This window comes from Rhamphochromis sp. 'chilingali' (genome assembly GCF_963969265.1).
Source record: "Rhamphochromis sp. 'chilingali' genome assembly, chromosome: 1".
In the NCBI taxonomy this organism is placed as follows: domain Eukaryota; kingdom Metazoa; phylum Chordata; class Actinopteri; order Cichliformes; family Cichlidae; genus Rhamphochromis; species Rhamphochromis sp. 'chilingali'.
The window spans coordinates 40,314,561-40,342,347 of NC_137929.1; the positions used below are offsets into that span (position 1 = coordinate 40,314,561).

Below are 27,787 nucleotides of genomic sequence, written 5' to 3' on the forward strand. Positions count from 1 at the left end.
TTTTATCAGTTCCCAGAGTCAGAACCAGACACGGAGAAGCTGCATTCAGCTTTTATGCTCCTTATATCTGGAACAAACTCCCAGAAAGCCTCAGATCAGCTGAAACACTCAGTTTATTTAAATCCAGGTTGAAGACTCACCTGTTCTCAGCTGCATTTGAATAAAGCACCAAATCCACACTTTAAGCTTAAATTTCAAAACTTATATTTTAACTACTGCTTTTATCTACTGTTCTGATCTTATCTACTGTTTTTTTAATCAATTTTAAATCATGCTTTTTATTGTTTTTGTTTTTTAATGTCTCTGTAAAGCACTTTGAATCACCTTGTTGTTGAATTGTGCTATATAAATAAACTTGCCTTGCCAGTGTGCGATGGCCGAACCTGTTTCTTTTCGTGGAGATAATTTCTCCTGCCTTAAAGAAAATCCCCTTACATGGAATAGAAGAGGCTGGAGTCCACAGAAACTGTAGAGAAGCAGGTATACGGTCTTCCTGGGTTCCACAAACTGTCAGCTAAAGAGAATAAATAAATTAAATTGCTGCACATTTTGCAGAATAACATTGTTACGTGTCTGCAGCCTGTATGTTTTCTTTCCCTCTCCTTTTGTTTTCCATTCCCTTAGGTACACAGACTGCAGGCTGGTGTCAATTTGGGGATCTCCAGCTAATTAGAGGAAGGAGGCTTTGATTGGACAAACCAGGAGTGCACACCTTGATAACAGACTCACGTGTGGCTCTCTTCCTTCCATGCTTTGAATTGTTTGGCACATGTGTAAAGCTGTTCTGGTGTATTTCCTTTGTTTCATGGTTGTGGTGGGAGTAAAGTGGACTAGGTAAGTTTGGGGACCGCATACACTTATTCACGTAGAGTCCTCTTTTGTTAGAAACACTAGGTAAGTAGGTTGGTGCCACCTGTGTAATTTTGAGCTTGTTTTGAGTTGAGGATTAGGGTCTTTTCCCCCTGTTTTTGTTTTTCTAGGATAATAGCTCAGTTAAGTTTTGGTTTTGTCTTTTTGGTGGGTTTTTTTGGCACAACATAACTGTCCCTTTCTCCCCCACATTTGTTGTTTGAATTTGGGTTATTTGTTTTGTGAGAACGCTGCCATTAAACTTTCTGTTTAGAACACCTGTACCGAGTTCCCAGAGTAGTGTTATTCCCTCCTGCCCTCGAGGAGATGTAAAAACATTTTAAGATTATTTTAAAAATAAAATAATTTTTGTATAATATCAAATGTAAAGACTCAAATGGAAGTTATTTAATGATATTTATATTATGAAATGCAGGTTTTTGACATTTTAAGATTTTTACATTTTCAGATAAAATAAACACGCACAAAACAAAAGCAAACAACAAGAGCACAAAGCTCGAAAACTCACCCGACTGACCAAATACGACTCAAAATAAAATACTCCCACGTAACAGAACCTCCTCTCTTCCTCGCTGGCTCCATATCTGTAGGTAGAAAAATCAGTGGTTTGCTATCTGTCACCATCAAAACTCCACAAATCCCACGAATGTTTCACTTACTTATAAACCAATGAATCAGGTACCGAAGCAGTTAGGTTCTAAATGAAGCTTCAGACGTCACTGATCACGTGACTCTGACCAAACGAATCAAGTTTCGACACAATGCTTCTGAAACAGTGTGGTGATTTTTTTTTTTTTTGATTTTTTTTGGACACACTCCCCAGAGCGTCAGCTTTAAGTGGGCCGTCACTACTTCGAAGCTTCGACACACAGGACATATCACTACTCACAGGTGAATTGCAGTATCCGTGACTATTTGCGGTGCCTTTCATTGGATTGCACTTTTGAATTGGTGGGTCTCAAATTACAGCTAGGGTTTTAGTTGAACATGTACTCAAGAGGATCAGGGCCACTGGGGCAAAAAATGTGTATCGGAATTAATGGGTAAAAAAGTAAGGTAAAAGTGAAAAAGGTATTAATCTTTTTCTTCTTTTTTTTTCCGGAATAGCAAAATGACTTTGCAACCAAATTTGTCCGTCTAGTTCACATAGTCTGCTGTCGAACCTCGTATTTTCATTTTTGTATTGTTTCCGTAATCTGCAGTTCAGCGGTTTCATCTGCTAGTTCGTAACTCCCACAGTAATGATGAGTCGGAAACGCGCGGATTTTGAAGCCCCGCCTCATGCTTCGCCGCTTTTTCAGAGAAAACGAGAAGTGTTCTTCGCGTGGATTTCATCCAAATGGCAGAGAAGTGGCAGCCGCAGTGTGGCGTCGAGTTGGAGCCGAATCAGTTTTACTGCTCGGTATGTCTGGACCTGCTCAAAGATCCCGTCACCATCCAGTGTGGACACACTTACTGCAGAAGCTGTATCGAGGGGTGCTGGGACCAGGAAAAGGAGAAGGGAACGTACAGCTGTCCTCAGTGTAGGGAGGCCTTCAGCCCAAGGCCTGTCCTCGGGAGGAACAACATGCTGGCTGAGGTGATGCATCCACGGTGCCGTTTTTGAAAATAAATAAATAAAATTACCATTTATTTGGGGTAGCTAGTTAACTAAAGTTAAAATATTCAGAGCTCAGAGAAATACTTATTGAGAAATATTTTTCTTTTTCTAAATTATTCTTTCTGATATTATCATTATCCAATTTCTAGTTTGTTTTCATTTACAACATTTATAAACAGATTTTCATTAATGGTGTGGTGGTTTGCTTGGTTTGATTCTAGTCTGAGACACATCCCTTTGGGTTGAGTCAGGAAGGGCAGCTGGTATAAGTATAAGTGAGTACAGTGAACTCATTGTTATGTTTAAGAAACCAGTTTGAGATGATTTGAGCTTTGAGATGGTGTGTTAGCCTGCTGGAAGTAGCCATCAGTAGATGACATGCTGCGGTCATAAAAGGATGGACATGGTAGGCAACAATACTTTGGTAGACTGTGGTGTTTCGGTGATGCTGTGTTTGGACTGGGGGAGGCAAAGTGTGCTAGAGGATATCGCCTCTACAGCATTCTAACACAAACCGGAACTGATGCAAAGCAGGATGGATCCATGCTCTTATATTGTTCATGCCAAAGTTGCAGGAGAAATGTGTTCTTCAGAACCAGCGACAGTCTTCTTCAGTAGTCTAATTTTAGTGAGCGTGTGTGAATTCTGGCCTGAGTTGTGTGTTCTTTGCTGTGGAAGTGGCTGTTGCAGATCATCTGCTCAGTTTGAAGTTCAGCAGGTGATCTTGACCATGTATACATGCCTAAACGCAGCGAGTTGCTGCCATGTGTTTAGTTAATTAGATATTTGTGTTGAAATGAGCAAATGAACAGATGCACCTCATAAAGTGTCCAGTAATCATAATTTTATATTTTCTTTGGCATGTCATTAGATTTTCTTGTGGGTGTTTGCATTGTCTGCTCTTGTTACCCCTAAAATATTTAAATGAATTATATTATCATCATAGCACATGCTTTCTAAATGATAGTGCTGTCTTAAAATAAATAACAGATTTTTTTTATAGTTTTAATTTGTATAGTTATAAAGGCTAATGGAAGGTATATTTGCTATTTGTGGACTTAATTGGGATGCTTTTGCTGACTTCATCCTCTTTCCATTCTAGTTTGATTCTGTTTGTTGTGCAAAACCTTTGACCGCTTTTATTTGATCACTGTAGGTTGTAGAGAAGCTGAAGAGGACAGTAACCCAACAGGCCCGTCCAGCTTCTTCTCTTGCTCCTGCAGGACCAACAGACATTGCCTGTGATTTCTGTTGTGGGACCAAAAGAAACAAAGCCAGCATGTCTTGCCTGACCTGCTTGGCATCGTACTGTCCTGCTCATCTTGAGCCTCACCACAGTTTTCCTGTGCTGAAGCTTCACCAGCTGGTGTCTGCTACAGTGCCACTTAAGGAAAAAATATGTGCGAAGCACAACAAGCTGATGGAGGTTTACTGTAAGACTGATCGAAGGTGTATCTGCTATTTGTGCACCTTGGACGATCACAGGCGCCACTCAACAGTGTCAGCTGCAGCAGAAAGAGCTGCGGAGCAGGTAGAGGCAAAAAGCCAATGTAAATCTGGAGAGTGGTTGAATTTGACTCCTGTGACTGAAATATTCACAATGACACATTGGTGGTTGCTTCTTACAGGTAAAACTTGGTGAGATCCAGAGTGCAGTCAAGCGGAGATTCCAGGAGAGACAAGAGGAGCTGAATGAGCTGGTCCAAGCTGTGAAGGACTTCGAGGTGTGGAAATAAGACTAGAAAACATGTTTCTGCTCTGACCACAGCAGTGTCTTTTGTACAGGTTCTGACATCTGGCAGTGAGAGCTGATAAGCATGACGGTCTGTAATTGCAACACGTATTCCTGCATTTTGGTGTATTTAATACACTGGTTACGTTTGTTTGAATTTATTTTTTATTCATGTTTATTTGCCAGGAGCAAAGTGAATTCAGAAAACTTTCTGATATGTTATGTTATGTTTTTAAACTGAACCTTCTTTATACATTATATATAAACAGATTTGTTGTCAGACTGCTGTGAAGTCCAGTGACGAGCTCTTTGACGAGCTGATCTCCTCCATCCAAAACAAACGTGCTTTAATAAAGGAGTTGATTGAAACTCGGCAGAAAACTGCAATAGCTGAGGCAGAAGATCTGCAGATGCAGCTGAAGGAGGAGATAGCCAAGCTGAGGAGAAGAGATGATGACCTGGAGCAGCTTTCTCACACAGCTGACCATATTCATTTCATTCAGGTAAAAAGTTGTGTGTTCTCAACCTACCCATCTTTCTTTTTATAATTGTCACCTAACACACTGTAGCTGTGTCCAAAAATGTCAGCTGCATCCTTCGGAGGACCCGGCCTTCGCGGTCTACGTGGGCCGGGTCCTTCAAAGGCCGGAAGTGCGAGGCTGTGAAATGGGACGGTCTAGCCTTCTGATTAGCGTCACCGCTGTCTCGGTGGAGTTTAATAAACTTGGCCGTCTGCTCCTTGCTATCTAAAATATAACAGGACACTGGCGTAAATTCTCGACAGTCTCACGCTTCTGTTTAATCAGTTTTCTTTTCAACGTTTATTCAGCTGTGTGAGGAACCCACCCGATGGATTAATAAAGTTTTATTTAATCTAATAACTTTGATCTCAGCCAAACCGATTTACTCCGGAACAAATAAAACACAGATAAAAGGCAAACAATTACATTTTTAAGTTATCCAAGTGACTTATATCATGTTTAACCTGAGTAGCAAAAGAGCGGGGGTCTGAAAACGATGAAGCTGGGAGTCCATTGCTCTCGCCTGCTGGAGTGACCATTGAACCCCACGGCTTGCTATCGAACTGGTGGGTAACAGACGTCTCCGAAAACGTCGGCACGCTTTTGCAAATATGGGATGGCTTGATAAACCAAGCAGATATTTGAAGTTTACACAGCTACTTTCTCGCCTGAAAATATGTTATTTTCAGGCGAGAAAGCATACCTGTGTGGATCAGCGCGCTTGTATTCAAATGGTTTCCACATGTAATGGTCTGCAAGAGGATGTAGAGAGCCATAGCCCCGTCCCCCAGGGCATGAAGCAGGCATGGAGGAGATCCAGGCCCCAGACATCCAGAGGCCCCAGAGTGCGAGAGCCCAAGGAGGACCACCGGAGGGGCATCCATGCCACCCTCATGGGAAGGACTGAGGATCCCCAGACAAGGCGTCACCCAGTAGCCACCGAGCAGAAGCTAGAGGGGGCTGCACCGGCATGCCCGCCGGCTCTGCCGGCAGCCAGCTGTGCCAGAGTGAACCGAACCGCAGGCCCGAGGGCCCCCCGCACCCCGGAGGAGGCCTGACTGAACAACAGGCTCCGGGCCCCGCCAGGTAGCCACCGGGAGTGAGCTGGTACATACCTGAGCGCCCAGCCCCGGACACCAAGAACCACCTATTCACCGACCCCTGAGGGCATCAGTCACCGCAGGGAGTGTGGTGAGGGGAGATAGGCCTTGGAGGGCCTGGGAGTTCCCAGAGAGGTGGAGTCTAAGACCCGACCTGACATTTAGACACAGACAAACAGGCACACACAGACACAAACATGCATTCCCACCCTCATGCACACATATACAAACACTCAGTACTCACCCAACATAAGGATTGACATAAATGGACATGTACACACAATCACACTCCCCAAACATACTCTATACCCCGGGTCCAGGTACCCTCGCCCCCAGAGGGGGAAACAGAACCCAGACCCAAGAGATGTTACCTTTCCCCCCGGGGTGGAGGCAAGCAGACCGTCCCAGGCTCCGCAGCAGCAGGGAGGCCAATCGGACAGCCAACATCTCCTCCCAGCCCCCCCGCCCCGATGGCTAGCAGAGAACGGGGGTGTGTGAAGACCCCATACCTCCCTCCTCCCGCTCATGTGTAGTGTTGCTGCGTGTTGTTCTAAAGTGCATTTAAAACAAGGGAGAGCATGGTGCTGCTGCCAGAGAGCAGCAGGTGTTAGCACGGCCCCTCCCGAGAACCCTCAATGTCTACATGGATTTAAAATTGAGAGGTGGGCACCAGCGCCAGAGGTAGGTTTGAGTACACAGACCGTCCACTGGACGCCGTTAACGTGCCCACCCTCAAGGCCCTGTGTGTGTGTGTGTGTGTGTGTTATGAGAGTGTAAGTAATGTGGATGTCTAAGTTGTGAGATAAAATTGAGGCACAGGTGGCCAGAATGGGACAGAGGGGGGGAATGTCTCCCCTGCACCCTTGTGACACACCCGCACCCCAAGGCCCTACCTGTGTGGTGGAGTGGGAAGAGGGAAGTAGCTGGGGATGGGGAGGAAAAGGAGGGAGGGGAGGATGCCCTTTTGTCATGCGCATTTGTCAGCCGCATTTGAAGGAGTCAACGAATTGGGACAGCCTTCGTCGCCTGGCTGTGACGTAATCGGCCTTCAAATGCGGCCTCCAGAGGATGCAGCCAACGTTTTGGGACACAGCTTCTATTATTTCATTTCAGTATGACACAATCATCATCTATAGCTGCAAGACACAAGTATTAGAAAAGTCTTCTAGGGAACATTACAGCCAAGCTTTAATTTTTGTGAAAGCCACTGCCTGATTTGCACTACTTTGGAATGTTGTGTGCCTCGTATATGGAAAGATATAAACATAATGAATTGAGACAGAATGTTCCATGTAACATGCAGTTAATATGCTTTTTCTGTTCTGACTTGTCATTTTTCCTCTAGATCTTCCAGTCTCTCTCAATCTCATGTGAATCGCCAGACCTGCCAACAGGCGCTGTTGTTCATCCTAAACGTTCAATGGAAGCGGTGACTGACTATGTGTCTGACCTGACATATGACATGAAAAACCTTCTGGAGACCAAATGGCCTGAGATCTCTGCCACAGGTGGCTGAAGGATATATTAAATAAGCTGAGTACCAGTTCCTCTGTTGTCTGTTACATTTTATATATAAATATATTTTTCCCCTGTTAGTGTCTGTTACAGATGTTGTGCTGCCACCTGTGCCAAAGACCAGGGGAGAGTTATTGCGCTGTAAGTAAAACTGTTAAGGCAGATCATTATATAAATGAAGTAATCACTTAATAAATACTAGAAGGCTGATGATATTCCTGGTTTGCTTGTCTATCAGATCACTGTCCTCTAACACTGGATCCCAACTCGGTCAACAACTGCTTTGTCATTTCACAAGAATCTAAACGAGTGACGAGTGACTCCAAAGAGAAATATTATTTATCTCACTTGGACAGGTTTGGAGGTGTGAAGCAGGTGCTGTGCAGAGAGGGTTTAACAGGGCGGTGCTATTGGGAGGTCAGTTGGAGTGGTGGCGCCTGGTCATTGGCAGCGTCTTACAAAAACATCAGCCGGAAATTATCTGAGTCAGAATTTGGGAAGAATGACAAGTCCTGGTGTTTGGAGTGCTCTGCAGATGGTTATACTTTCAGACATGACTCAGTAACCAAGGCGGTGTCAGGTCCTCGTACCTCTCAGATTGGCGTGTACCTGGATTACAGGTCAGGTACTCTGTCGTTTTACAGCATCTCTGACACCATGACTCTGCTTCACAAAGTGTGCACAGTATTTACTCAGCCTCTCTATCCTGGCCTTGGGCTGAAGGAAGGAAGCTCTGGCTGTTATGCAGAAGTGAAGAAGTTGTGATGCCAACTTTTTCACCTCTACCATGTTGATTAATGTCTTTCAAGACCTAAAATAAGCAGTGAAGAAACCTGTGAGCTCATCAAACTTGTTTGACACTTATTTGCTAAATACTGAATGACTCGCACTGTTTGGATGTTGAAAGAAATACCAGGTGCTCCACTGTGACAAAGGACATTGGAAGATTTTGTTGCTCTAATTAATCTATGCTTAACAGTTGTTTGTTTTTGTTTGCTTGTTAGTGTTATTGAGTTTAAATTGACTTTTTCACTTGCATGTACTTCATTGTTTTCTTTCCATTTTACTTCTTTAATTTCTGGGGGGGGGGGATAAAGTTGACAACATACTGCGCATAGGGCTTATTGTACTAATGATGAATGGGTTCAGATGAAGTCAGCTTTGCAGTCAGCTATAGCTACATTGATGCTGTATTGAACTATGACCAAAGTCTAGAAGATGGGAAAGCAGGATAAAGGTTAGTGTGGCTTTTGTGACACTTTTCCAAAGGTACTGCACTCATTTCTCTAAGGTTTGTCAAATTAATGGTTCTGTATTTTTAATTTTTAACTGTTTTTAGACTGCTTTCATAGGATTCCTTTCCTGTTTATCTGAGGTTGTGCTAAAAATAAATCAATAAATAAAAATGATTGCCAATATTTAAACTGTTGTGAATGACTTGTTTGTCCATGATCTGTGTTACATCTTGTGATGCTGTGGGAGTGTGTGGGGTGTTTGCCCGCTCTCTCCGGCTGTATCCCAATTAAGGGACCGCACGCTTGGGAGTACGCGCAGTACGGGTACTACAGACGGTGCGTACTATAAGTACGGGAAGTGCAGAAGTGAGAGGCTTGTGAACGGTCTAGCCTTCGTCGTGCTGCTCAGGATGCCAAGCAACCATGATACTAACCATGAGAAACGTTTCATACAGCACTGTGTGACAGAGATGAAGGAGAAAAAATGTTGGGTTTTTTTTGTTTTGTTTTTTTGGTCATTCATTTTTTTTTTCATGACATCACTTTGATTAGTTGAGTATCTGAGGCTGAGACCACGGGACTGTAAAACATGATTGTTGGGCTTCATTTCTGTGCTGAACAGTCATTTAAGATTAGTTAGTAAATAACAACTAGTTAATGTTGTTCATGAGACTAAAGTCATCTCACTGTGGTAATGTAAATATAATATGGCCAATATTATAGTTATTGTTAGATTATTATGATATATCTATAGATATATCTATGTTTATAAGTTACACTTGTGTTTGAATCCTGCAGCTTATCACACATTTGAGATATATATATATATATATATATATATATATATATAGATATAGATATATATATATATATATATATCTATATCTATATAGATATATATATCTATATAGATATATATATATATATATATATATATATATATATATATAATATATATATATATATAATATATATATCTCAAATGTGTGATAAGCTGCAGGATTCAAACACAAGTGTAACTTATAAACACATGTTCATACTTTTATTACACAATCAGAGCGAAAGAAAAAGAGAGGGAGTGCAAGACAGACAGGTGACAGTCTCAGGTGTATACACTACTACAAAACAGCACAAGAGAAGGATTTAGTGTTTGTTTTTTATTATTAGTGGTAGCAGTAGAGGTATTAGTATTAGTTTGATTTACACATGCACAATTAATGCATTTCCCATCATTTTCTCATCACTTATTTCTAGTTAACAAATTAAGGCCAGTAACCCAGGTATCAGTGGTGAATATCATGAGCACACATCCTCTAAATATCCATTTAAACATTTTGACTGCAGATGTAATAGCAGGAAATTTCAGAGAAAATACATCTACTCAAGCAAACACATAAACTAAAACATAACCAGTGGATTATTCAGCAGCAAGCTCAACAAGACATTTTGAAATTGGCCTCTACGTCCCTTCATTTACACAAGTGTTTCTTTTCTTCTAGCACTGAATTTAAAGAGGGTTGTGATATTTGGAAAAACTGGGGCTGGGAAAAGCAGTCTGGCCAACACCATACTGGGAGAGAATGTCTTCGACGTATGCCATTTACCCGTTTCTGAAAGAATCCAACCCATTTAGTAATTAAGTCTGTAAATGAAAATAACATCAGTTTTATTGACACTCGTAGTATTTTTGACACAGGCATGTCTGAGCAATTACTCAGGGATGAGATAGTGAGGTGCATGACAGAGTGCGCTCCCGGACCTCATGCTTTTCTCATCGTCCTCAAAGTGGAGAAATTTACACAGCAGGAGCAAGATGTAATCAAAAGAATATGTCAAGATTTCTCTGAAGATGCTATGAAATACGCTGCCGTTGTCTTCACTCATGGCGACCAGCTCCCAGAGGGAACGAGAATCGAGGAATTCATCAGTCATAACAAAGAGCTCAGCAATCTGGTGGAGAAGTGTGGAGGCAGATGCCATGTTGTTGATAATAAATACTGGAAAAACAACAAAGAAGATGACTACAGGAGCAATCGGTTCCAAGTAGCAGAGATACTCAGGATAATAGACAAGATAAGTGAGGCAAACAATGGAAGCTGCTACACCAATAAGATGCTACAAAAGATAGAAAGTGAACTACAGAAAGAGGAAGAGCTTATTAAAAAGTCATCAGCAAACATGTCGGTTGAACAGATTGCCACTGAAGCTAAAAAGGGTGTGATGAACAAGCTGCTGATTATATTTGCAGGTACAGCAACAGGCGTATTGGTTGGAGCCTTTCTTGGTGTGGCAAAGATGGTCACATCAACTTTTTTGAATCTGCAGGTGCAGACAGATGCAACAGTATCACTGGCTGCTATACAGAAAGGGTTAGAGGGAGGTCGGTTAGGATATGCTGCAGCTGAACAATCAGAAAGTGCATCGGAAGCCTTTCAGAAAGCTGCTAAAGCTGTCCTGGAACACACTGTTAAATAGTTGTTAGGATCATGACAACGACAGAGAGTGGAAAGCAAAGAAAGCAGAGAAAGGAGTGTTGTTTTCTTATGACTTGTGTAATTACGTTATAAGTAGAGATAGTGGCAGTAGAGGAACTATTTAGGTATTTAGTCAAGGAAAAGTAGCATTTGCTAAACACTTACACTACTTTGTTCTAGTTAAATATTAGCAAGTACAGGTACTTTTCAAGAATAATTTTCTTTATACAATTGGTTATAGATGCTGATGCATTTTTTTTTTTTACAATCTATCAAAGTACATCAATAAACACAGATGTAAAACAATATATTTGTAAAACATTATATTTGTTGGTATTCACTTCTTAATCATTTCTGTCAGCTGTAAGCAGAATAATAAATTACTATGGATTTGAAAAAATATTTTAAGCAACTTATAAATAAACACACATTTTAAGACCTTCAGGAGTGAACTTGTGTAAATGCTTTGATTTAAACTTGATTATGTCATACTACAATTCAATGAAACAGGTACATATTAAACGGAAATGTATATATCTGAATTTATTTCTTTTCTTTTCTTCCAGCAATAAAAAAAAAAACTATTGATGAATCTTTGTCGTTTCTTAGGGTGAACAATATTATATCAACCTGGGAGCTGGTTATAATATACCGTGATTTGGTATTTATAGTATTTGCTATTTTAATAAAATGTATTACATTGTCTCTCCTAAAGATTGGTATGTTTTTTAAATAACTCCTTTTACAAGCTTTTAAGATGTCTCCACTCTGTTTGTTTATGAAAGACAGACGGTCCAACTTTCCATTATTATTATGAGAAACCCCAGTATACTAGAAAGACATGCATATGATAAGGACACAATTAATACCGGTTTTTCATTATAAAGCCTGTAAACACAAATTTCCTTCTTTCTTTCATTTCTTTCAAATCACAGTCACAGTATCATCTATTAAAAGACGCAGACACCACCCCCTTAATCCTTTCTTCTATCCCAAACCTGTGTGCCCATTATGTAAACACAACCACATTCAGCATGTCAGCACATAAGCCACGGACAAATAGACAAGTCTTTGACAAAGTAAGTCAGATAAATCAAGTCAAGTCACTTTTATTTAAATAGTAAATATAGTTCTGGGAGGAGTTGTTTTAACAATGTAACCATGTCACTTAATCTTCTCTTTTTTTTCTGAGTACAAGTAGATACACGCACCAGAAATAAGCAGGGTGTGTGGGCTTTGTCTCTGAAATATGGTGAGAAGCGGAGATGTTATTTCTCCATGCTGAAAATAAAACAGTTAACGTGGTGCAAGCATCTAAGAAGGAGACACCCGCTAGGTGGGTTGTTTCGTCCTGGACCCACAGCGTACTGATCAGAATATATCTTTCAGCTGGCTCTGTTTCATGGAAGAGCTAGAGGAGGTGGCTGGGGAGAAGCTTGGACTGCTGCCCCCACCACCCAAACCTAGATAAGATGTAGAGTATGTATGTATGGACAGACTGACTGTTTATATTTATACTACAGGGGCAGATCTTGTGTCTAAGTCAGTGACCTCTGTTCCTTATGTGTACTACATAAGTCCACTCCTATGCTGTACTATTTCACTATCATCTCTCTATCACACAAATAACTAATACATACAGCCTGAAATTTCAATTCAACAATATCAGAGAATTATAGATTCTTTTGTTTTTCAAAGTATCTATCATATCTACCAGATATGGTGTCCAACATTAGAGGTATATCATTCCTTTGGCCTCTGTATGATCCTGTTACACAAGATGTCATTTGTAATAGATCCAACGTGATATCGTAGTTTACTTAAGTAGATAAGAGACCAGGCCCCACCTCACATTGACCTTTGTCATATTATCATCACATTTCACTTTTGGCTTATGTGTCCAACGTTCATAAAGTCTTAAAGGAATAAAAGAATTTTACATTGAAGACTATACATACTCATGATTGTCATACTGTGATCAGACATAGCCTTCTTCTTCAACCCCAATGATTGGGAAAATCATGTAGGAATAAAAAGAAATGTCAGTGTAAATCATGATATGGTCCAGAGTGTCGATTCTGACACACAGAGGCCTACTAGTGGGTCCAAGGACAATTGTAGTACTCTGTCCGTACCTTTCCACATGAGCCTCGTGCATCAGGAGTAGTCTTTCAGCCTCTGTTTGCAATGTTGTTTTACCTTATCTGTTCTGTACTCCAGAACTTTATTGTTAGAACAACCAACAATGTCCACACATCTCATTATTACAGTTTTTCTTTCTGTGTAAAGGGCTGTAAGACAAACCTTTAGTTTTATTTTCAGTCTTAGTCAGGCATGCTGTGTAATTAAAGATATGGATTACGGGAATTATTTTAATCAGTGTATCTTTATTATCATAGTTTATGGGTTTGAATGCTCTGATGTACTTTAGAGGTATGAGTTGGGCACGTAACTTTGATCTCTAAATATGATAAAAGTTGCACCTATAGGGTAGTTTCTGGGCATTTCACTTCTGCTTCACAGAGAATTTGTCTTTTCTGAACCAAATAGTTGCTCATCACCACTTAACTGGCCACGAGTGTGTTTGCAAGTGTACTAGTATCTGTGTTGTATGCTGTCGCCAGGTTGCAGTGAAACAAGATATATAATATAGAATACAAACTTAATAATGGCATTACCAACACCAGGAGATCCTGATGGTGCAGTATAAGAAGATGCAACTAATAAGTTAAAGGTGAAATTAATCTAAATAGATATATACACTACCAGCCAAAGGTTGGACACACCTTCTCATTTAATGGGTTTTTTTCCGCTCCACTTTTTAACCGCACCTCCGAGTAGAGCCCATATTAATGCCACACAGAATTCCAGTACCAGACACATCTCTACATGAACTGTTCTGGGGAGACAGCGCAAATCAGGCCTTTATGGTCAAATAGCAGCTAAGAAACCACAACTAAAGAAAAGTAGCAAGCAGAAGAGATTTGTTTGGGCTAAGAAACACAAGGAATGGACATTAGACCAGTGGAAATCTGTAATCAAAGTAATCAAAGCAGTGGGTGGCTATTCTGAGGAATCTAAAATATAAAACATCTTTTGAGTTTTTGTTTGTTGACACTTTTTTGTTTACTACATAATTACATATTTCATTCATACTTTAGATGCGTTCAGTGAGATCACAATATAAATAATCATGAAAATAAAGAAAAAAACATTAAATGAGAAGGTGTGTCTAAACTGACTGATAGTGTAAATATCCAGTAGCCATTGGAGCCGGATAGCAGTGGCTGGGATGTGCCAGGTATTTCAGTGAAACTGAGTTTCAATAGTGGGACCATAAGATATCTGTAGGCTAATCTGATTAAACTTTGTCTCTCGTCTCACATTCACAGGTTAATGCAGTTCAGCATCTGTCAGCCAATAAGGAAGTCAATCAGTATAAGTTTGTAAGTAAAGGTAGAGGCAACCAAATGCAAGCACAGATAAGTAAGGGACATCAAACACTTAGACTTGAGGATCTATCCGCCTGTTGCACTTCTCTTTCTTGCCAACATGAATGGTAAGTTAAGTTTGTTTCTATTATCATCCATGTACATTTGCAGCTACTTTATTCATCACACAATATCTTTTTTCCAGATACTGCAATACAAATTTTATTTGCATCGTTGTGACTAAAGTTGTGTTAATAATTCAAGAAAATAAAAGCAATTCTATCAACTGTGCTAATTTATTCTATGTTAACGATGTATTCTTTTTTTTGTTGCTTCCAGTTGGCTCACATTATGCAACATTATGCTGTGTCCTAGTCTCAGGTTATTTAATAAATATCCATAATGATGATTCACTCTGGATGGTAAAGTGCAGTATAAGGAAAGCTGGAACTATATTAAATCACTTTTTTATTGTCACATCACATGTGCAGGCACACTGGCACAGCACATGCGAGTGAAATTCTTGTGTGCGAGCCCCACAAGCAACAGAGATGTGCAAACACAACAACACAAACGAGCAAAATACAAGAATGGCCAACCTGAAACTAATAAATATATGTACAATATATAATAGTGTATGCATTTCTGGATGTGTATACTAAATATTTTCCTACGTGTGTGTGTGTGTGTGTGTGTGTATACACATTTTTACAAATTAAATAGTAAAAAAAAAAAATAAAAAAAAAAAAATAATAATAATAATAAAATATATAAAATATACAGAGTTGAATATGTGCAAAACAAGTGGCATTTATATACAGTGTGGAGTGCATAATGTTGAAGTTATGCATTGTGAAGAGGCTGTGGCAATGTAATCCCAAGATATTATATATGTAGGTAATGTGTAAGACATAATGTCCTACATTTCTAGTTCTAATTTCTATGAACTTTAAATTTTCTCTATAAACTTGACAGAGACATAGATAATATACTTTTACAGCAAGTGAGCAGAGTGTAATATGATTACTGACTGAGACTGTCATGCTTGCATGAAGCATTTTTGTCTCTGAGGAATAGAGTTGAAAAATAACTTGCCGATAACAGTTGCAACATTAGAAATGATGCAATAAACAAAATGGTAAAAACTAAAAAAATACTCTGAAACCTTTTTTTTTTTGTAGTGCCACCAACACGGAGGATTGTCCTCCTCGGGAAAACGGGAGCTGGAAAAAGCAGTGTTGCAAACACTTTATTTGGAGAATCCACGTTCAAAATGGGCCATTCCCCTGACTCAGAGACTAGCTTTTGCATTTCCAAGTCCAAACTCATTAACAGAAGATCCATAACTTTGGTTGACACGCCCGGCTTCTTTGACACAAGCGGATCAGAAGAGGACATGAAGCCCAACATACTGCAATGTATTGTTGAGTGCGCTCCTGGGCCTCATGCCTTTATCGTTGTTCTTAAAGTGGAGAAATTCACAGATCATGAAAAGTCTGTCATCGAAAACATGTTCCAGTATTTCTCCGAGGAGGTTTTACGATATGCTGTAATTCTTTTCACTCACGGTGACCAACTGCTGGAGGAAATGAAAATTGAAGAGTTCGTCAGTCAGAGCAAATGCCTGGCTGATCTCATTCAGAAGTGTGGAGGCCGATGCCACGTTATAGATAATAAATACTGGAATAATGAGGCAAAGAATGAATACAGGAGCAACAAGTTCCAAGTGGAACAGCTTCTCAAAACCATTGATGATGTAGTGATGGAAAACAAAGGTGGATATTACACTAATGACCTACTACAAGCAGTAGAGACAGAAATACAGAAAGAGGCAGAGCGTATTAAACAAACATCACAGACTATGTCTTCAGAAGAAGCCAGGGAAAGAGCTAAAAGTGGAGTCTATAAACAGCACGTGGCTAAATTTGCACGCATCGCAGGTAAAGGTCTGCTAATTGCAGCTTTGCTTGGTGGATTGGAGTTTGCTCCACTTGTACCTCTAGCTATAAAAGGAGTCAGTACAATCAAACAAGCAGCAAGGAAGAAGAGAATAGAAACAGTGTCAAAGGAAGAAACAAGTACAGGAGTAACTGCGGTAAAGGCAGGAGGAAAAGCACAAACACAGTCAGTATCTACACCGAATAAAGGAACTCCAACAAAAGAAACAGCAGTGGAAAGGAGCGTCGCTGGAGCAAAAACGGGAGCTGATATTCTCTCAAAACTACTTAAAATTTTTAGGAAGACAAATGAAGAGGAAGTGAGCGCATCAATAACAGACGAAGCAGCGACACTGGAAGAAGAAGCCGAAGATGCAGAAGCAGAAGATGGAACAGAGGAACTAGTCGAAGAAGAAACTGGGACTGCAGAAGTTTTACCAACTATAGAAACAGATGTGCCAGTAGAAGAAGAAGAAACTGAGCAAGTAAAAGTGGAAATGACACAAGAGATGACAACATCAATGACAGGAGAAACACCAGAAGTGGCAGCAGTACTGGCAGAAGGAGAAGGAGCAGCTGCGTTGACAACAGCAGTCGAAGAAGAAACAGTTGGGGCGGTGCTGTCAGCAGCAGAGGAGGCGGCTGAGGAGGTAGCGTTGTCTGCAGTGGGGGAAGCTCTTTCAGTAACAGCGGTGGTAGAGGGCATGGCTGAAGCTTCAATTGAAGGAGTGGAAATGGAAGTAGTAGAAGGAGCTGCTGGAGTAGTTGCGGAGGCAATAGATGGAGTAGTACAAGTGATGGATGTAGCTGTTAAGGTAGCTGAAAGCTGTTGCGTACAGTGAATCAACCTGTACCAACAGAATTTCTGCTTTCAGCGATTCAACTCGACTATTTCTATTAAAATTATTGTAACACTGGCAACAATGGTGTAATCACTTACATCCCTGTAATGGGTGGTATGAGTTATAATATAGATCTAGTTGAGGCTGGCTCTTAATAAAAAAAAAAGCAGTTAAGACATTGTTGCTAACATTTTTGGCTTTACTTTTGTGTTTTTAAAATGGATAGTGTTTCAAATACAGAGATTTAATTTCTTCTTTTTTTGTTAAATATAAAACTATTGATTGTATTAATTCTATCTATTAAGAAAACATGATCTGGTTAGGCTGGGAAACATTATAGCAGAGTTTTCCTTTAAACCATCTCAAGGATTTTATCTAGTAATGACAGAAATAATTATATTCTTAAAATGAAATTTTAAGAATACATTTTTGATGAAAAAATATAGTTAAAACAAGCAAACGGTTATAAAAGATCTGACTTGAGGGCGGATCAACCCTGGAGTCTTTTCTTGTCTGGGCAACTAATATCACAGGTGCATTAAACTGTGTCTGTCCTGTTTCTCCACACTTTTACCTTCAGTTTTCATCTCCTACAATTTGTCAGATTACAGCTGAATAATTAGATTTAAAAACTTCAAAAATGCATTTAAGCTGGGTAAATGATGACCACAAAAAGTATAAAAATAAATGATATATTTTGAACTTCTATTTCATTAATAATGATGATATAGTTTGTCATTTTTTTATTTCTTTCCTTCCTGTTTTGTTAAGGTAAGCATGTTGCTCAGCACTGACACATGTTCATTTTCTTCGCTTAGGTGGATTAAAATTAAAACTCTGTTCTTTATTTCCATGTTGCCATAGTGAATCATGGTTTATTATTGATTTTATTTAGAGGTCAGACATTTGTAGGTCTGTTGATGTAACAAAGATTACTCAGAGAAGGGAAGTTATTAACAAGAAAAGAAGCACAAATAGAGGGGGAAGCTCAAGCAATATAAAGTTGAACCTGGGAGGACTCATTAACTACAAGTTGTAAAAAGATGACTTGGCAACTGTTGTTTCACTAATTTGTGCCTTCTTGTCTCCTCGTCCTGCTGCCTATGAGGGAAAATTTATCTTCAGCGTGTCTTGCTATAGTTTATCACAAGTTGTGAAACTGATATGGAGGACAGAGGAAAGAGGAAGCATGCTAGAGGAGCTATAGTTGTGTATGCACAGGTGTGTGTTTTATTGAAGTGTTTTGGGGTTGTTTTAACTATAACAGAGCTGTGGCACAAAGCTGGAATGTACCAGTCATGGTGGGAGGACTCAGCAGCCAGACCTTTTTACCTAGAAGTCATTTCATTATTTAAGATCAAACTTTGTACCCTTCACTGTTCCTATAAAACTTTCTTGTCTCTTTGTGCTTTGTTGTGAATTTAACTGAAAATTAAGCTAAATAGTTGTTTAAAAATACATATATTTTAAATGTTGATCAACAACCTGTCATTTCTTATCTAGTGAATTTTTATTTTTATTCATCGCCTTTTGGGAGAAATTATTAGAAGCATCCTGTTTTACTTTAACTTTAGCGTGTGGGCTAAAAGTAATCGGTATGTTACTGCTGCTTAGAGGCTGCAGAACAGATAACCTGTAACTCTGATAAAGGAGCTGTTCTGATAAAGTGACCCAATTAGGGAATATTTTTAAAGTCTCCTATTCCACATCCTCCAACGAAACTCATCACTTTAAGTAACTGAAAATGTTCTCTGATGTGAAGCTCACAGTGAGGCATTTAATGTTGCAGTGTCATTTCCAATAAAACAAGCCCAAAAAAGGAGTGTCTGGTGAATGTTCTGATATCCAAAAAGAAAAATCTTCCACTTGAATGAAAATTTGTTGATGTTTTCAGGCATGGCCCTCAACTTACTAAACCACCCCCCTGCAACTGTATCTCTGTTCTTAAAGTGGTAAGCACCTATTTTATCTCCTAATCACAAACAGTGCAATATGATTGTCTTGGCCCTGAGTAAACATAACTGAAATGTGCACATTACTACTCCTGAAATGATCAACAACAAATCTCTATGAAATATTAATTAAACATGAGCTAAATATTAAACTCAAAATATACAGTAGGGATTTTGCGCCTACAGCAGCTGGTGACGTGTAGGCGCAAAATCGTGTTGCTCAAACAAGAGTCCCGCTAAGATCCATAGAGACGCAAAAGGAGTCTCAATGATTAGAGTCGTAATTACAGTGAGTCACCACTAGATGTCAGCAGATCGCAGGATTTCTTTTCCCCAGACATAATTCTGTTAAACTTTCTGTGCCATGATGACATCCAGTTCAGCAAAAAAGTAACTTTTATACTATTAAAGTTATTTTTCATCTCTTTTATTAAGGCTTTTCTATTCTAAAGTTTATATTAAAACTAGCAGTAGCACTCACTGGCCTATTTATTAGGGACACTGTGACATAGAGATCAAAAAAACTTTAGACATCAAAAATTCAGACGGTTTGATTAAATTACATCTCTGCCTTGTATTACTTGAAGTGCCAGGTAGCTTTGTGGTCACTTTAAAAATCATTCTATCTCTTAAAGTCTGGCCATTAGTGAAAGGCTACTGTGCAAATATTTACACTCATTTTACCTCAATGCCAGTCACATTGTGTCTTTTCTTCATACTGTAGGTATGTGTAGCAGGTGTAGGTATGAGTCTGAAGGTGCAACCACAAATAAAAATTCCTTTGATTTTGATCAATTAATTCTAGGTTTATGCGAACACATCAGTTTGCTGGAAGATGTAAATTACATACTAATCAATGTATATTCATAATTAAAATACTGTACTTAAAAAAACTACTGACATCTATCTTTTATCTTTAAATACTAAAAGAATGATGTATTTATTTCTTTATGTGTACATTTATGTATATTCAAATGTACAAGATAAAATCATTTTGGCCAGAGGCTATTAGGTCTTTTTCTTAGGTAGCCACACCCATGTGTGCACACATATCAAAGGTCATAACTTACAGCACTAGAAAACAATCATCATTTGCTTCATGTAATGCTAATGTCTGCAGTATATTGCCTCACTGGGAAATGAGGAAATAACACAAGAATCATATCAGCAATCATATCTGTCCCGCATTTAGCAGGTTAAACTAAAATAAACAATAAAAGACGAATCAAATAGACCAATACGGCAAGGCTGGGTTGGTCGATTTGGTAAAGTAAATCCGTTGGGCATCTTTCTTTGCCTTTAGATAGTAATTCTGATGGCAAAAGAGCCAAACGGGACAGGCAAAAAAAACCCAAAAACGATCATACCAACAAGAGAAGAAACACCTTAATTACCAGCTTCTCAGCTGTCCCCATCCTGTTCCCATGCATTCGTGTATGTTTTTTTTTTTTAACATTTACATTAACTTTGTAAATTATTTAAGTTTAATTATGGTTTAAAAAATTAATAAATAAAATTAATAAATAAAATACATAACATTTGCAGGGAACAGTGGTTATTGTTTGCTTTTTATTTTTATATTTGTCATTATTTTAATGTATTAATTTTTTTTAAGTGGCGTTAGCAAGCTTTTATAACAAAACTGTCACATACTAATTGGTTTAAGACTTGCAGAAGTTGAAGCCCCACCCCACATTTCCTTGCGTTTCCCTTCAATTAGTTAAAAACTCCGCTGTGCACCTGTGGATTTCATCCAAATGGCAGAGAAATGGCCGCAGCAGTGTGCCGTCGAGTTGGACCTGTATCAGCTTTACTGCTCGGTATGTCTGGACCTACTCAAAGATCCCGTCACCATCCAGTGTGGACACACTTACTGCAGAATCTGCATCGAGGGGTTCTGGGAGGAGGAAAAGGAGAAGGGAACGTACAGCTGTCCTCAGTGTAGGGAGACATTCAGTCCAAGGCCTGTCCTCGGGAGGAACACCATGCTGGCTGAGGTGATGTATCCACCGTGCTGCTTGGGGGGAAAAAAAAAAAAAAAAAAAAAAAAAAATCCGAGTTAATTAATGTACCCCCTTTTTTTTTTTTTTTGCTTGTTTTGTTAATTAAATACACATTTACGCCTACCGGTCACGTGGTTAGTGCCGCGTTTGACCCACTCCTTTCTTCAGACCTGCTTTAATTCTTCGTGGCACAGACTCAGCAAGGTGCTGGAAACATTCCTCGGTGTTTTTTGGTTCAACATTTCGTGACAGTATCACACAGTTGCTGCAGATTTGTCGTTTATGTCAGGTTTCAGCTTTGTGCCATGATCTGCAGCTATCTCTCAGATAAGCTCATCTCTTACTAAAGGACACGTGGTGTGTCAAGAAAATATCCCCAACACCATTAAATTATTAATTATTAACAGCAGTCTGTATCACTATCCAACTTGGTTTTAAGTTGGATAGTGATTTTTAAATTGGACAACCAAATCAGAGCAGTGGGGAAGTGCAGTTTTTATCATTTAAGGCGACTGGCAAGAGTAAAATCTTTTCTTTCGAGGCAGCACCTTGAAACCGTGATCCATGCTTTTATTTCTTCCCGCCTGGACTACTGTAACACACTTTATGTGGGGGTCAGTCAGTCATTGCTCTCACGTCTGCAGCTGGTTCAAAATGCTGCTGCACGACTCCTAACAGGAACTTGTAAAAGAGAGCATATAACCCCTGTCCTAGCCTCACTGCACTGGCTGCCTGTGTCTAATTTTAAAATTCTGTTTGTTTTTAAATGCCTTCACAATCTTGCCCTGCCTTACTTCTCTGAGCTTTATCTCCACACACCATGTCGGTCTCTCAGGTCACCTGACCAGCTGCTCCTGTAGGTACCGAGATCCAGGAGGAAGCTCAGAGGGGACAGGGCCTTTTCTATCGTGGGTCCAAAATTATGGAGTACTTTGCCCTGGCACGTTAGAGTATCCTTCACTATCCACTTTTAAATCGCGTCTTAAAACCCACTTTTAATCTTTGGCTTTTAACCTCAGTGAGACTTAGTTTTCCATGGAAATTAAATTAGTTATTTAATTCATTTTTTTTCTTTCTTTTATTTGGCTTTTATTTATATCTTATGTATTTTTATTTTTTGGTTCCTGTGTGTGTGTGTGTGTGTGTCAGTCCCAGAAGATTAGCAATTTCTGAAAGACTGACACCAGCATGTCTGCCACATTGAAATTAGTCTTTTTTTCCATTCTGGTTCTGTCTAATAACGTCCCAGGAGTATAATTTCTTATTTATTTTGGCATGGCATTAGATTTTTTGTAGGTGATTACTTTATTGATCCCCATGGGGAAATTACTTGTTTTTCTCTGCATTTGACCCATTCACTCAGTGAAGCAGTGGGCAGCCCACTAAGCAGGCGCCCAGAGAGCAGTGTTTTGGGACGGTACCTTGCTCAGGGGTACCTCAGGGTAGCCGTTAAGTGGATTCGAACTGCCGACCTTCCGATCATGGGGCGACCACTTTACCTACTGAGCTATCCCTGCAGTGGGTGATTACCACACCCACTGTTGTTACTCCTAAAATATTTTAATACACAACATTATTTTCATAACCAGCTATTCTGTACACAACAACATATGTTTTTTTATTATTGCATTTTCTACAGTTTTAAAGAAAATACACAATTGGGATGCTTTTGCTGACTTCATCCTCTTTCAGTTCTATTTTGATTCTGTTTGTCGTGCAAAACCTTTGACCGCTTTTATTTGATCACTGTAGGTTGTAGAGAAGCTGAAGAGGACAGTAACCCAACAGGCCCGTCCAGCTTCTCCTCTTGCTCCTGCAGGACCAACAGACATTACCTGTGATTTCTGTTGTGGGACCAAAAGAAACAAAGCCAGCATGTCTTGCCTGACCTGCTTGGCATCGTACTGTCCTGCTCATCTTGAGCCTCACCACAGTTTTCCTGTGCTGAAGCTTCACCAGCTGGTGTCTGCTACAGTGCCACTTAAGGAAAAAATGTGCACAAAGCACAACAAGCTGATGGAGGTTTACTGTAAGACTGATCAAAGATGTATCTGCTATTTGTGCACCATGGACGATCACTGGCGCCACTCAACAGTGTCAGCTGCAGCAGAAAGAGCTGCTGAGCAGGTAAAGATCAATAAAAAAAACAAAATGAATCTGGAGTGTTTTAATTTTTCTCTGATCCTGCGGTTTCTTCTTGCAGGGACGGCTTTTTCTGAGTCACTGTGCAGTTAAGCGGAAATCCCAGGAGAGACAAAAAGAGCTGAATGAGCTGGTCCAAGCTGTGAAGGACTTCAAGGTGTGGAAATAAGACTAGAAACCAAATATCTCTACTGACCACAGTGCTGTCTAGTACATGTGCTTTGTGGTAGTGTAAACTCATAAATTACTTGGTTAAATTCCAACTACTGCGTTCAGATTAATACAGCTTTCATAAGAATAACTGCCTCCTTAATGTGCTTTATACCGTAAGGTGAAGACCCTACAATCATACAGAGATGATACATATGAGTTATACAGTTTTTTTTTTTCTATTAAGAGCATTAACAGGCTTTAATCCTGTATCTTCAATGTACCTAATACAAGAGATTCAGTCAGCAAATGGAATTGGCTGACTGTGGCCCATTTCATCTGTGTGCAACAGGCACATGTACACTTTGAGATATTGTTTACATGGAAACTTTTCACAGTGAGTCAAGATGCAAAGTAAACTGCAGATGAACCACGACAAACATTTTTAACAACAAACCTAATTGGTCACTTAAAGGAGCTAATGAGGACAACATAAGTAAAAATAAAGCTCTCCAGAAAACACTTGGAGTAAAAATCAGAAATTAAAATCCATCAATGAGACACTAACTATTACATATTTACTAAATGCAGTGGCTACATTTTATTTTCTTTATATTGGTTTATGAATTTTGCCGCAGTTTTCTAAATTCTCCTCCAAAAAGTATTTTTTTCCTAATCTAAACCTTCCTTGTATAAAACAGATTTATTTTCAGACTGCAATGAAGTCCAAAGACAAGCTCTTTGATGAGCTGATCTCCTCCATACAAAAGCAACGTACTTTAATAAAGCAGCTGATTGAGGCTCAAGAGAAACTTGCAGTTGTTCGGGCAGAAGCTCTGCAGCTGCAGCTGGAGGAGGAAATCGCCAGGCTGAAGAAAAGAGACGCTGACCTGGAACAGCTTTCTCATACAGAAGATCACATTCATTTCATTCAGGTAGGAAATGTGTCTTTTGTGTTGTAGGCCAACTCATGTTTCTTTCTAAAATTCTGTCACCATTTAGACTCTATATTTAATTCAGTGTTTTATAACCAAAAGGTCACATCTGGAGCTATAAAAGCTCAAATGGTTGTAGAGGAAAACCTGTTTAAACATTACCTCATGAAGACATAAACACTGCACTATCACTATTTTGTTAATTGCTATGTTTTGTAGCGCTCATTTCATGTAAGGCCATCAAAGCTTCCCACCCGAGCAAAGAAAAATCCAGGTGAAAGAAACCTAATGTGAAACATGCAGTTTGAGCCAACATTGTAACTTCTTGCTGGGGAGTTTATGAGGATGCATAAATTTGATTTAAAATGTGTTGCTGTGCAGCAAATGTTCATCAATGAATATGAGCATTTACATTGAAAAAATGAGAGGGAGGATATACATTTTGTATATGGTGCACCATCTCTCGCTCTCTGTATGTATGTATATATAAAAACACTGCAGAGAGTAAAATTACTGACAGTCCACCATTGTACAAATGTAGAAATTAATTTCACTGAAACAATAATGTGGTGCCAAGCATAGAAAAATCTGCACTTTGAAAAATACCCGTGTACATGTGGACGTAGCCTGAGAGCCGATACTGATGGAGCCATATTAGAACAAGTCTTGAAAAACTAGATCTATTGTAGAAATACTTTTTTGAGAAAAGCAGGGAGCTGAAACTTTGCACACATCCTATTGGGATTTTTTTTCTTCTTTTTCCTTTATAGTTAAACATAAAATGTTTTTATTTAAATATGTTATATGTTCAAAAATTAAATTTCAACATTTTTTTTTTTTTTTTTTTTTTTTTTTTTTTTTTTTTCCCAGCTCTTCCAGTCTCTCTCCATCTCATGTGAATCTCCAGACTTACCAACAGGCGCTGTTGTTCGTCCTAAGCATCCAGTGGAAACCGTGACCGAATGTCTGACTCAGCTGAGAGATGACATGAAGAAGCTTCTGGAGACCACATGGCCCAAGATCTCTGCAACAGGTACCTGAGAGAAATATCCATCCACTTGATTCCACTTAATCCAGTATTATTCATTTATTTTGTTCCTATCAGTTTTTGGTATAAAAGTTGTGCTGCCACCTGTGCCAAAGACCAGAGAAGAGTTTTTGTGCTGTAAGTATATCAGTATATCAAAGCAGTAATCACTTACTAAATACTAGAAGGCTGATGATATTCCTGGTTTGCTTGTCCATCAGATCACTGTCCTCTAACAGTGGATCCCAACTCGGTCAACAAATACTTGGACCTTTCACAAGATTCTCAACGAGTGACGAGTGGCTACTATGAGCATTTTCATTTATCTCACTCGGACAGGTTTGGAGGTGTGAAGCAGGTGCTGTGCAAAGAGGGTTTAACAGGGCGGTGCTATTGGGAGGTCAGTTGGAGTGGTGGCGCCTGGTCAGTGGCAGCGTCTTACAAAAACATCAGCCGGACATCATTTGACTCGGAATTTGGGAAGAATGACAAGTCCTGGTGTTTGGAGTGCTCTGCAAAAGGATATACTTTCAGACATAATTTAGTAGCAAAGGCGGTGTCAGGTCCTCGTACCTCTCAGATTGGCGTGTACCTGGATTACAGGTCAGGTACTCTGTCGTTTTACAGCATCTCTGACATCATGACTCTGCTTCACAAAGTGTGCACAGTATTCACTCAGCCTCTCTATCCTGGCCTTGGGCTGAAGGAAGGAAGCTCTGGCTGTTATGCAGAAGTGAAGAAGTTGTGATGCCAACTTTTTCACCTCTACCATGTTGATTAATGTCTTTCAAGACCTAAAATAAGCAGTGAAGAAACCTGTGAGTGACTCGAATGACTCACACTGTTTGGATGTTGAAAGGCGTGACTCTAGGTGCTCTATCCTCACCAGGCAGGTGTAGAGTTGTGGTTCTAGATTAGAACATTGGAGAAATAAAATCACTGCTAAGTAAATGTAAGAGTTTGTTGCTTTAAGTAATATCATTACCCCGGGTTTGTTTTTGTTTTGCGTTTTTTTTTTTTTTTTTTTTTTTTTTTTTTTTTTTTTTTTTAAAAGTGACTTTGAACGGTCACTTTATAAGCTACATGCACCTAATTGTCTTTGTTCTGTTTTGTCTTTTAATGCCTCGGGGAAAAAGAAGTGTTACATTTGTGTTGGTGTATGGTATAAAATATAACTGCTAAAGAAAACATTTGTCTGAGACTTTTTAATGTCAGAATTAAAATATTCACAATAAAGAGCAGTAATTCAGTGTCTCAGATTTTGGCGAAACACACAATCATGTCGGAGCAAGCGGCGGCGCTACTGGCAGCAGCAGCGACACCTGGCCCGGTTATGGCAGTGCCACCAGCGGCTACTTTCACCATCAAGCCACCGGAACTGTTCGACTTCGCAAAGCCCAAGGGATGGGAGAAGTGGATCAGACGTTTCGAGCAAGTAATCTGAACAGTTCAACAGATGCTAACCAAGTGAACACATTAGTTTACTGCATGGGAGACGAGGCTGACGACGTGCTAAGGGGACTTGACCTAACAGACGGGCAGTGCCAGTAGTACGATGCGGTCAGAAATGCATTTGATAGACATTTTGTCCCCAGAAAGAAAGTGATCTATGAAAGAGCAAGGTTTAATAAGCGAGTACAACAGCCAGCAGAAACAGTTGACTCCTTCATAACAGCTCTATATGCTCTCGCTGAAAACTGTGAATATGGTGAACTTCACGATGAACTTTTGAGGGATAGGCTCGTTGTGGGTCTTAAAGATTCATCACTGTCGGAGAGAATGGAGCTCAACAAAGATTTGACCCTAACCAAAGCTATCACAATGACGAGACAATCTGAGGAAATAAAAAGACAGCAAACTGTCCTAATAGGTGAAAGCAGCACGGACAAAACAGCCGTGCATGCCGTGCATGTCAGAAAATCACAGCCAAATAAATTCAGAAGCAGAGATCAAAAGCAGTTCAAGCCACAAAAACCACAAATAACAAAACAAGAGAATAAAACATGTTCTAAATGTGGAAAAGCACAGATGCACCCAGCAGCACAGCGCCCAGCCAAAAATGCAGAATGCCACAACTGTGGAAAACGTGGACCCTACGGGAGAGTTTGTAGATCTACAACTGTGCATGAGGTGGCAGGAGAAGACCCGTGGCTTGCTAACATCTGCATGAGAGGCAAAAGCATGACATTTAAATTAAACTCGGGGGCAGATGTCACAGCTATCTCAGAGGAGACATTCAAAGACATTAAGCAGCCAAATGAACATTTGCAAAAAGCTGAAAAGCCACTGTATGGACCAGGAGGTGCAGCACTGATGGTACT

General features: G+C 39.7%; 3 protein-coding genes, 1 long non-coding RNA gene and 1 pseudogene across 5 annotated transcripts in view; 4 read left to right on the top strand and 1 right to left on the bottom strand.

The window, feature by feature from the left end:
• On the bottom strand, positions 1-1,657 carry LOC308392439. Its single transcript, XR_013970805.1, has 3 exons — positions 1,530-1,657; positions 1,379-1,454; positions 1-514 (listed from the first exon to the last, which is right to left on the bottom strand). It is a non-coding gene; the product is annotated as an uncharacterized lncRNA (long non-coding RNA).
• The window catches only part of LOC308392411 (tripartite motif-containing protein 16-like), a 49,832-nt gene continuing 23,698 nt past the window's right edge, over positions 1,654-27,787 (top strand). Inside the window, exon 1 of the mRNA XM_080875440.1 lies at positions 1,654-1,761. The gene's annotated coding sequence lies outside the window, so the exon portion shown is untranslated. The remainder of the gene's footprint in view (positions 1,762-27,787) is intronic.
• Positions 1,846-8,762, top strand: LOC308392428 (tripartite motif-containing protein 16-like). Its single transcript, XM_080875475.1, has 7 exons — positions 1,846-2,449; positions 3,627-4,001; positions 4,099-4,194; positions 4,472-4,705; positions 7,169-7,331; positions 7,420-7,479; positions 7,577-8,762. Exons 1-7 carry the CDS (start codon positions 2,210-2,212, stop codon positions 8,101-8,103), a joined length of 1,695 nt encoding a protein of 564 aa, XP_080731601.1. The 5' UTR covers positions 1,846-2,209; the 3' UTR covers positions 8,104-8,762.
• LOC308408178 (GTPase IMAP family member 7-like) lies at positions 8,557-11,048 on the top strand (annotated as a pseudogene). Its single transcript has 2 exons — positions 8,557-8,575; positions 10,073-11,048. The product of its transcript is annotated as a GTPase IMAP family member 7-like (transcript).
• LOC308392419 (tripartite motif-containing protein 16-like) lies at positions 20,967-26,394 on the top strand (the record flags this gene model as incomplete). Its single annotated transcript, XM_080875463.1, has 7 exons — positions 20,967-21,206; positions 22,965-23,339; positions 23,416-23,511; positions 24,206-24,439; positions 25,310-25,472; positions 25,545-25,604; positions 25,688-26,394. The coding sequence occupies 7 exons, from the start codon at positions 20,967-20,969 to the stop codon at positions 26,212-26,214; spliced, it is 1,695 nt and encodes a 564-aa protein (XP_080731589.1). The 3' UTR covers positions 26,215-26,394.

What these genes read in the sequence shown, in the direction of transcription:
- LOC308392428 (XM_080875475.1), top strand. Translation starts at nt 2,210, where the DNA reads ATGGCAGAGAAGTGGCAGCCGCAGTGTGGCGTCGAGTTGGAGCCGAAT. An exon ending in CAGAAAGAGCTGCGGAGCAG is followed by an intron (nt 4,002 to 4,098) that starts GTAGAGGCAAAA and finishes TGCTTCTTACAG; the next exon opens with GTAAAACTTGGTGAGATCCA. An exon ending in ACCATATTCATTTCATTCAG is followed by an intron (nt 4,706 to 7,168) that starts GTAAAAAGTTGT and finishes TTTTTCCTCTAG; the next exon opens with ATCTTCCAGTCTCTCTCAAT.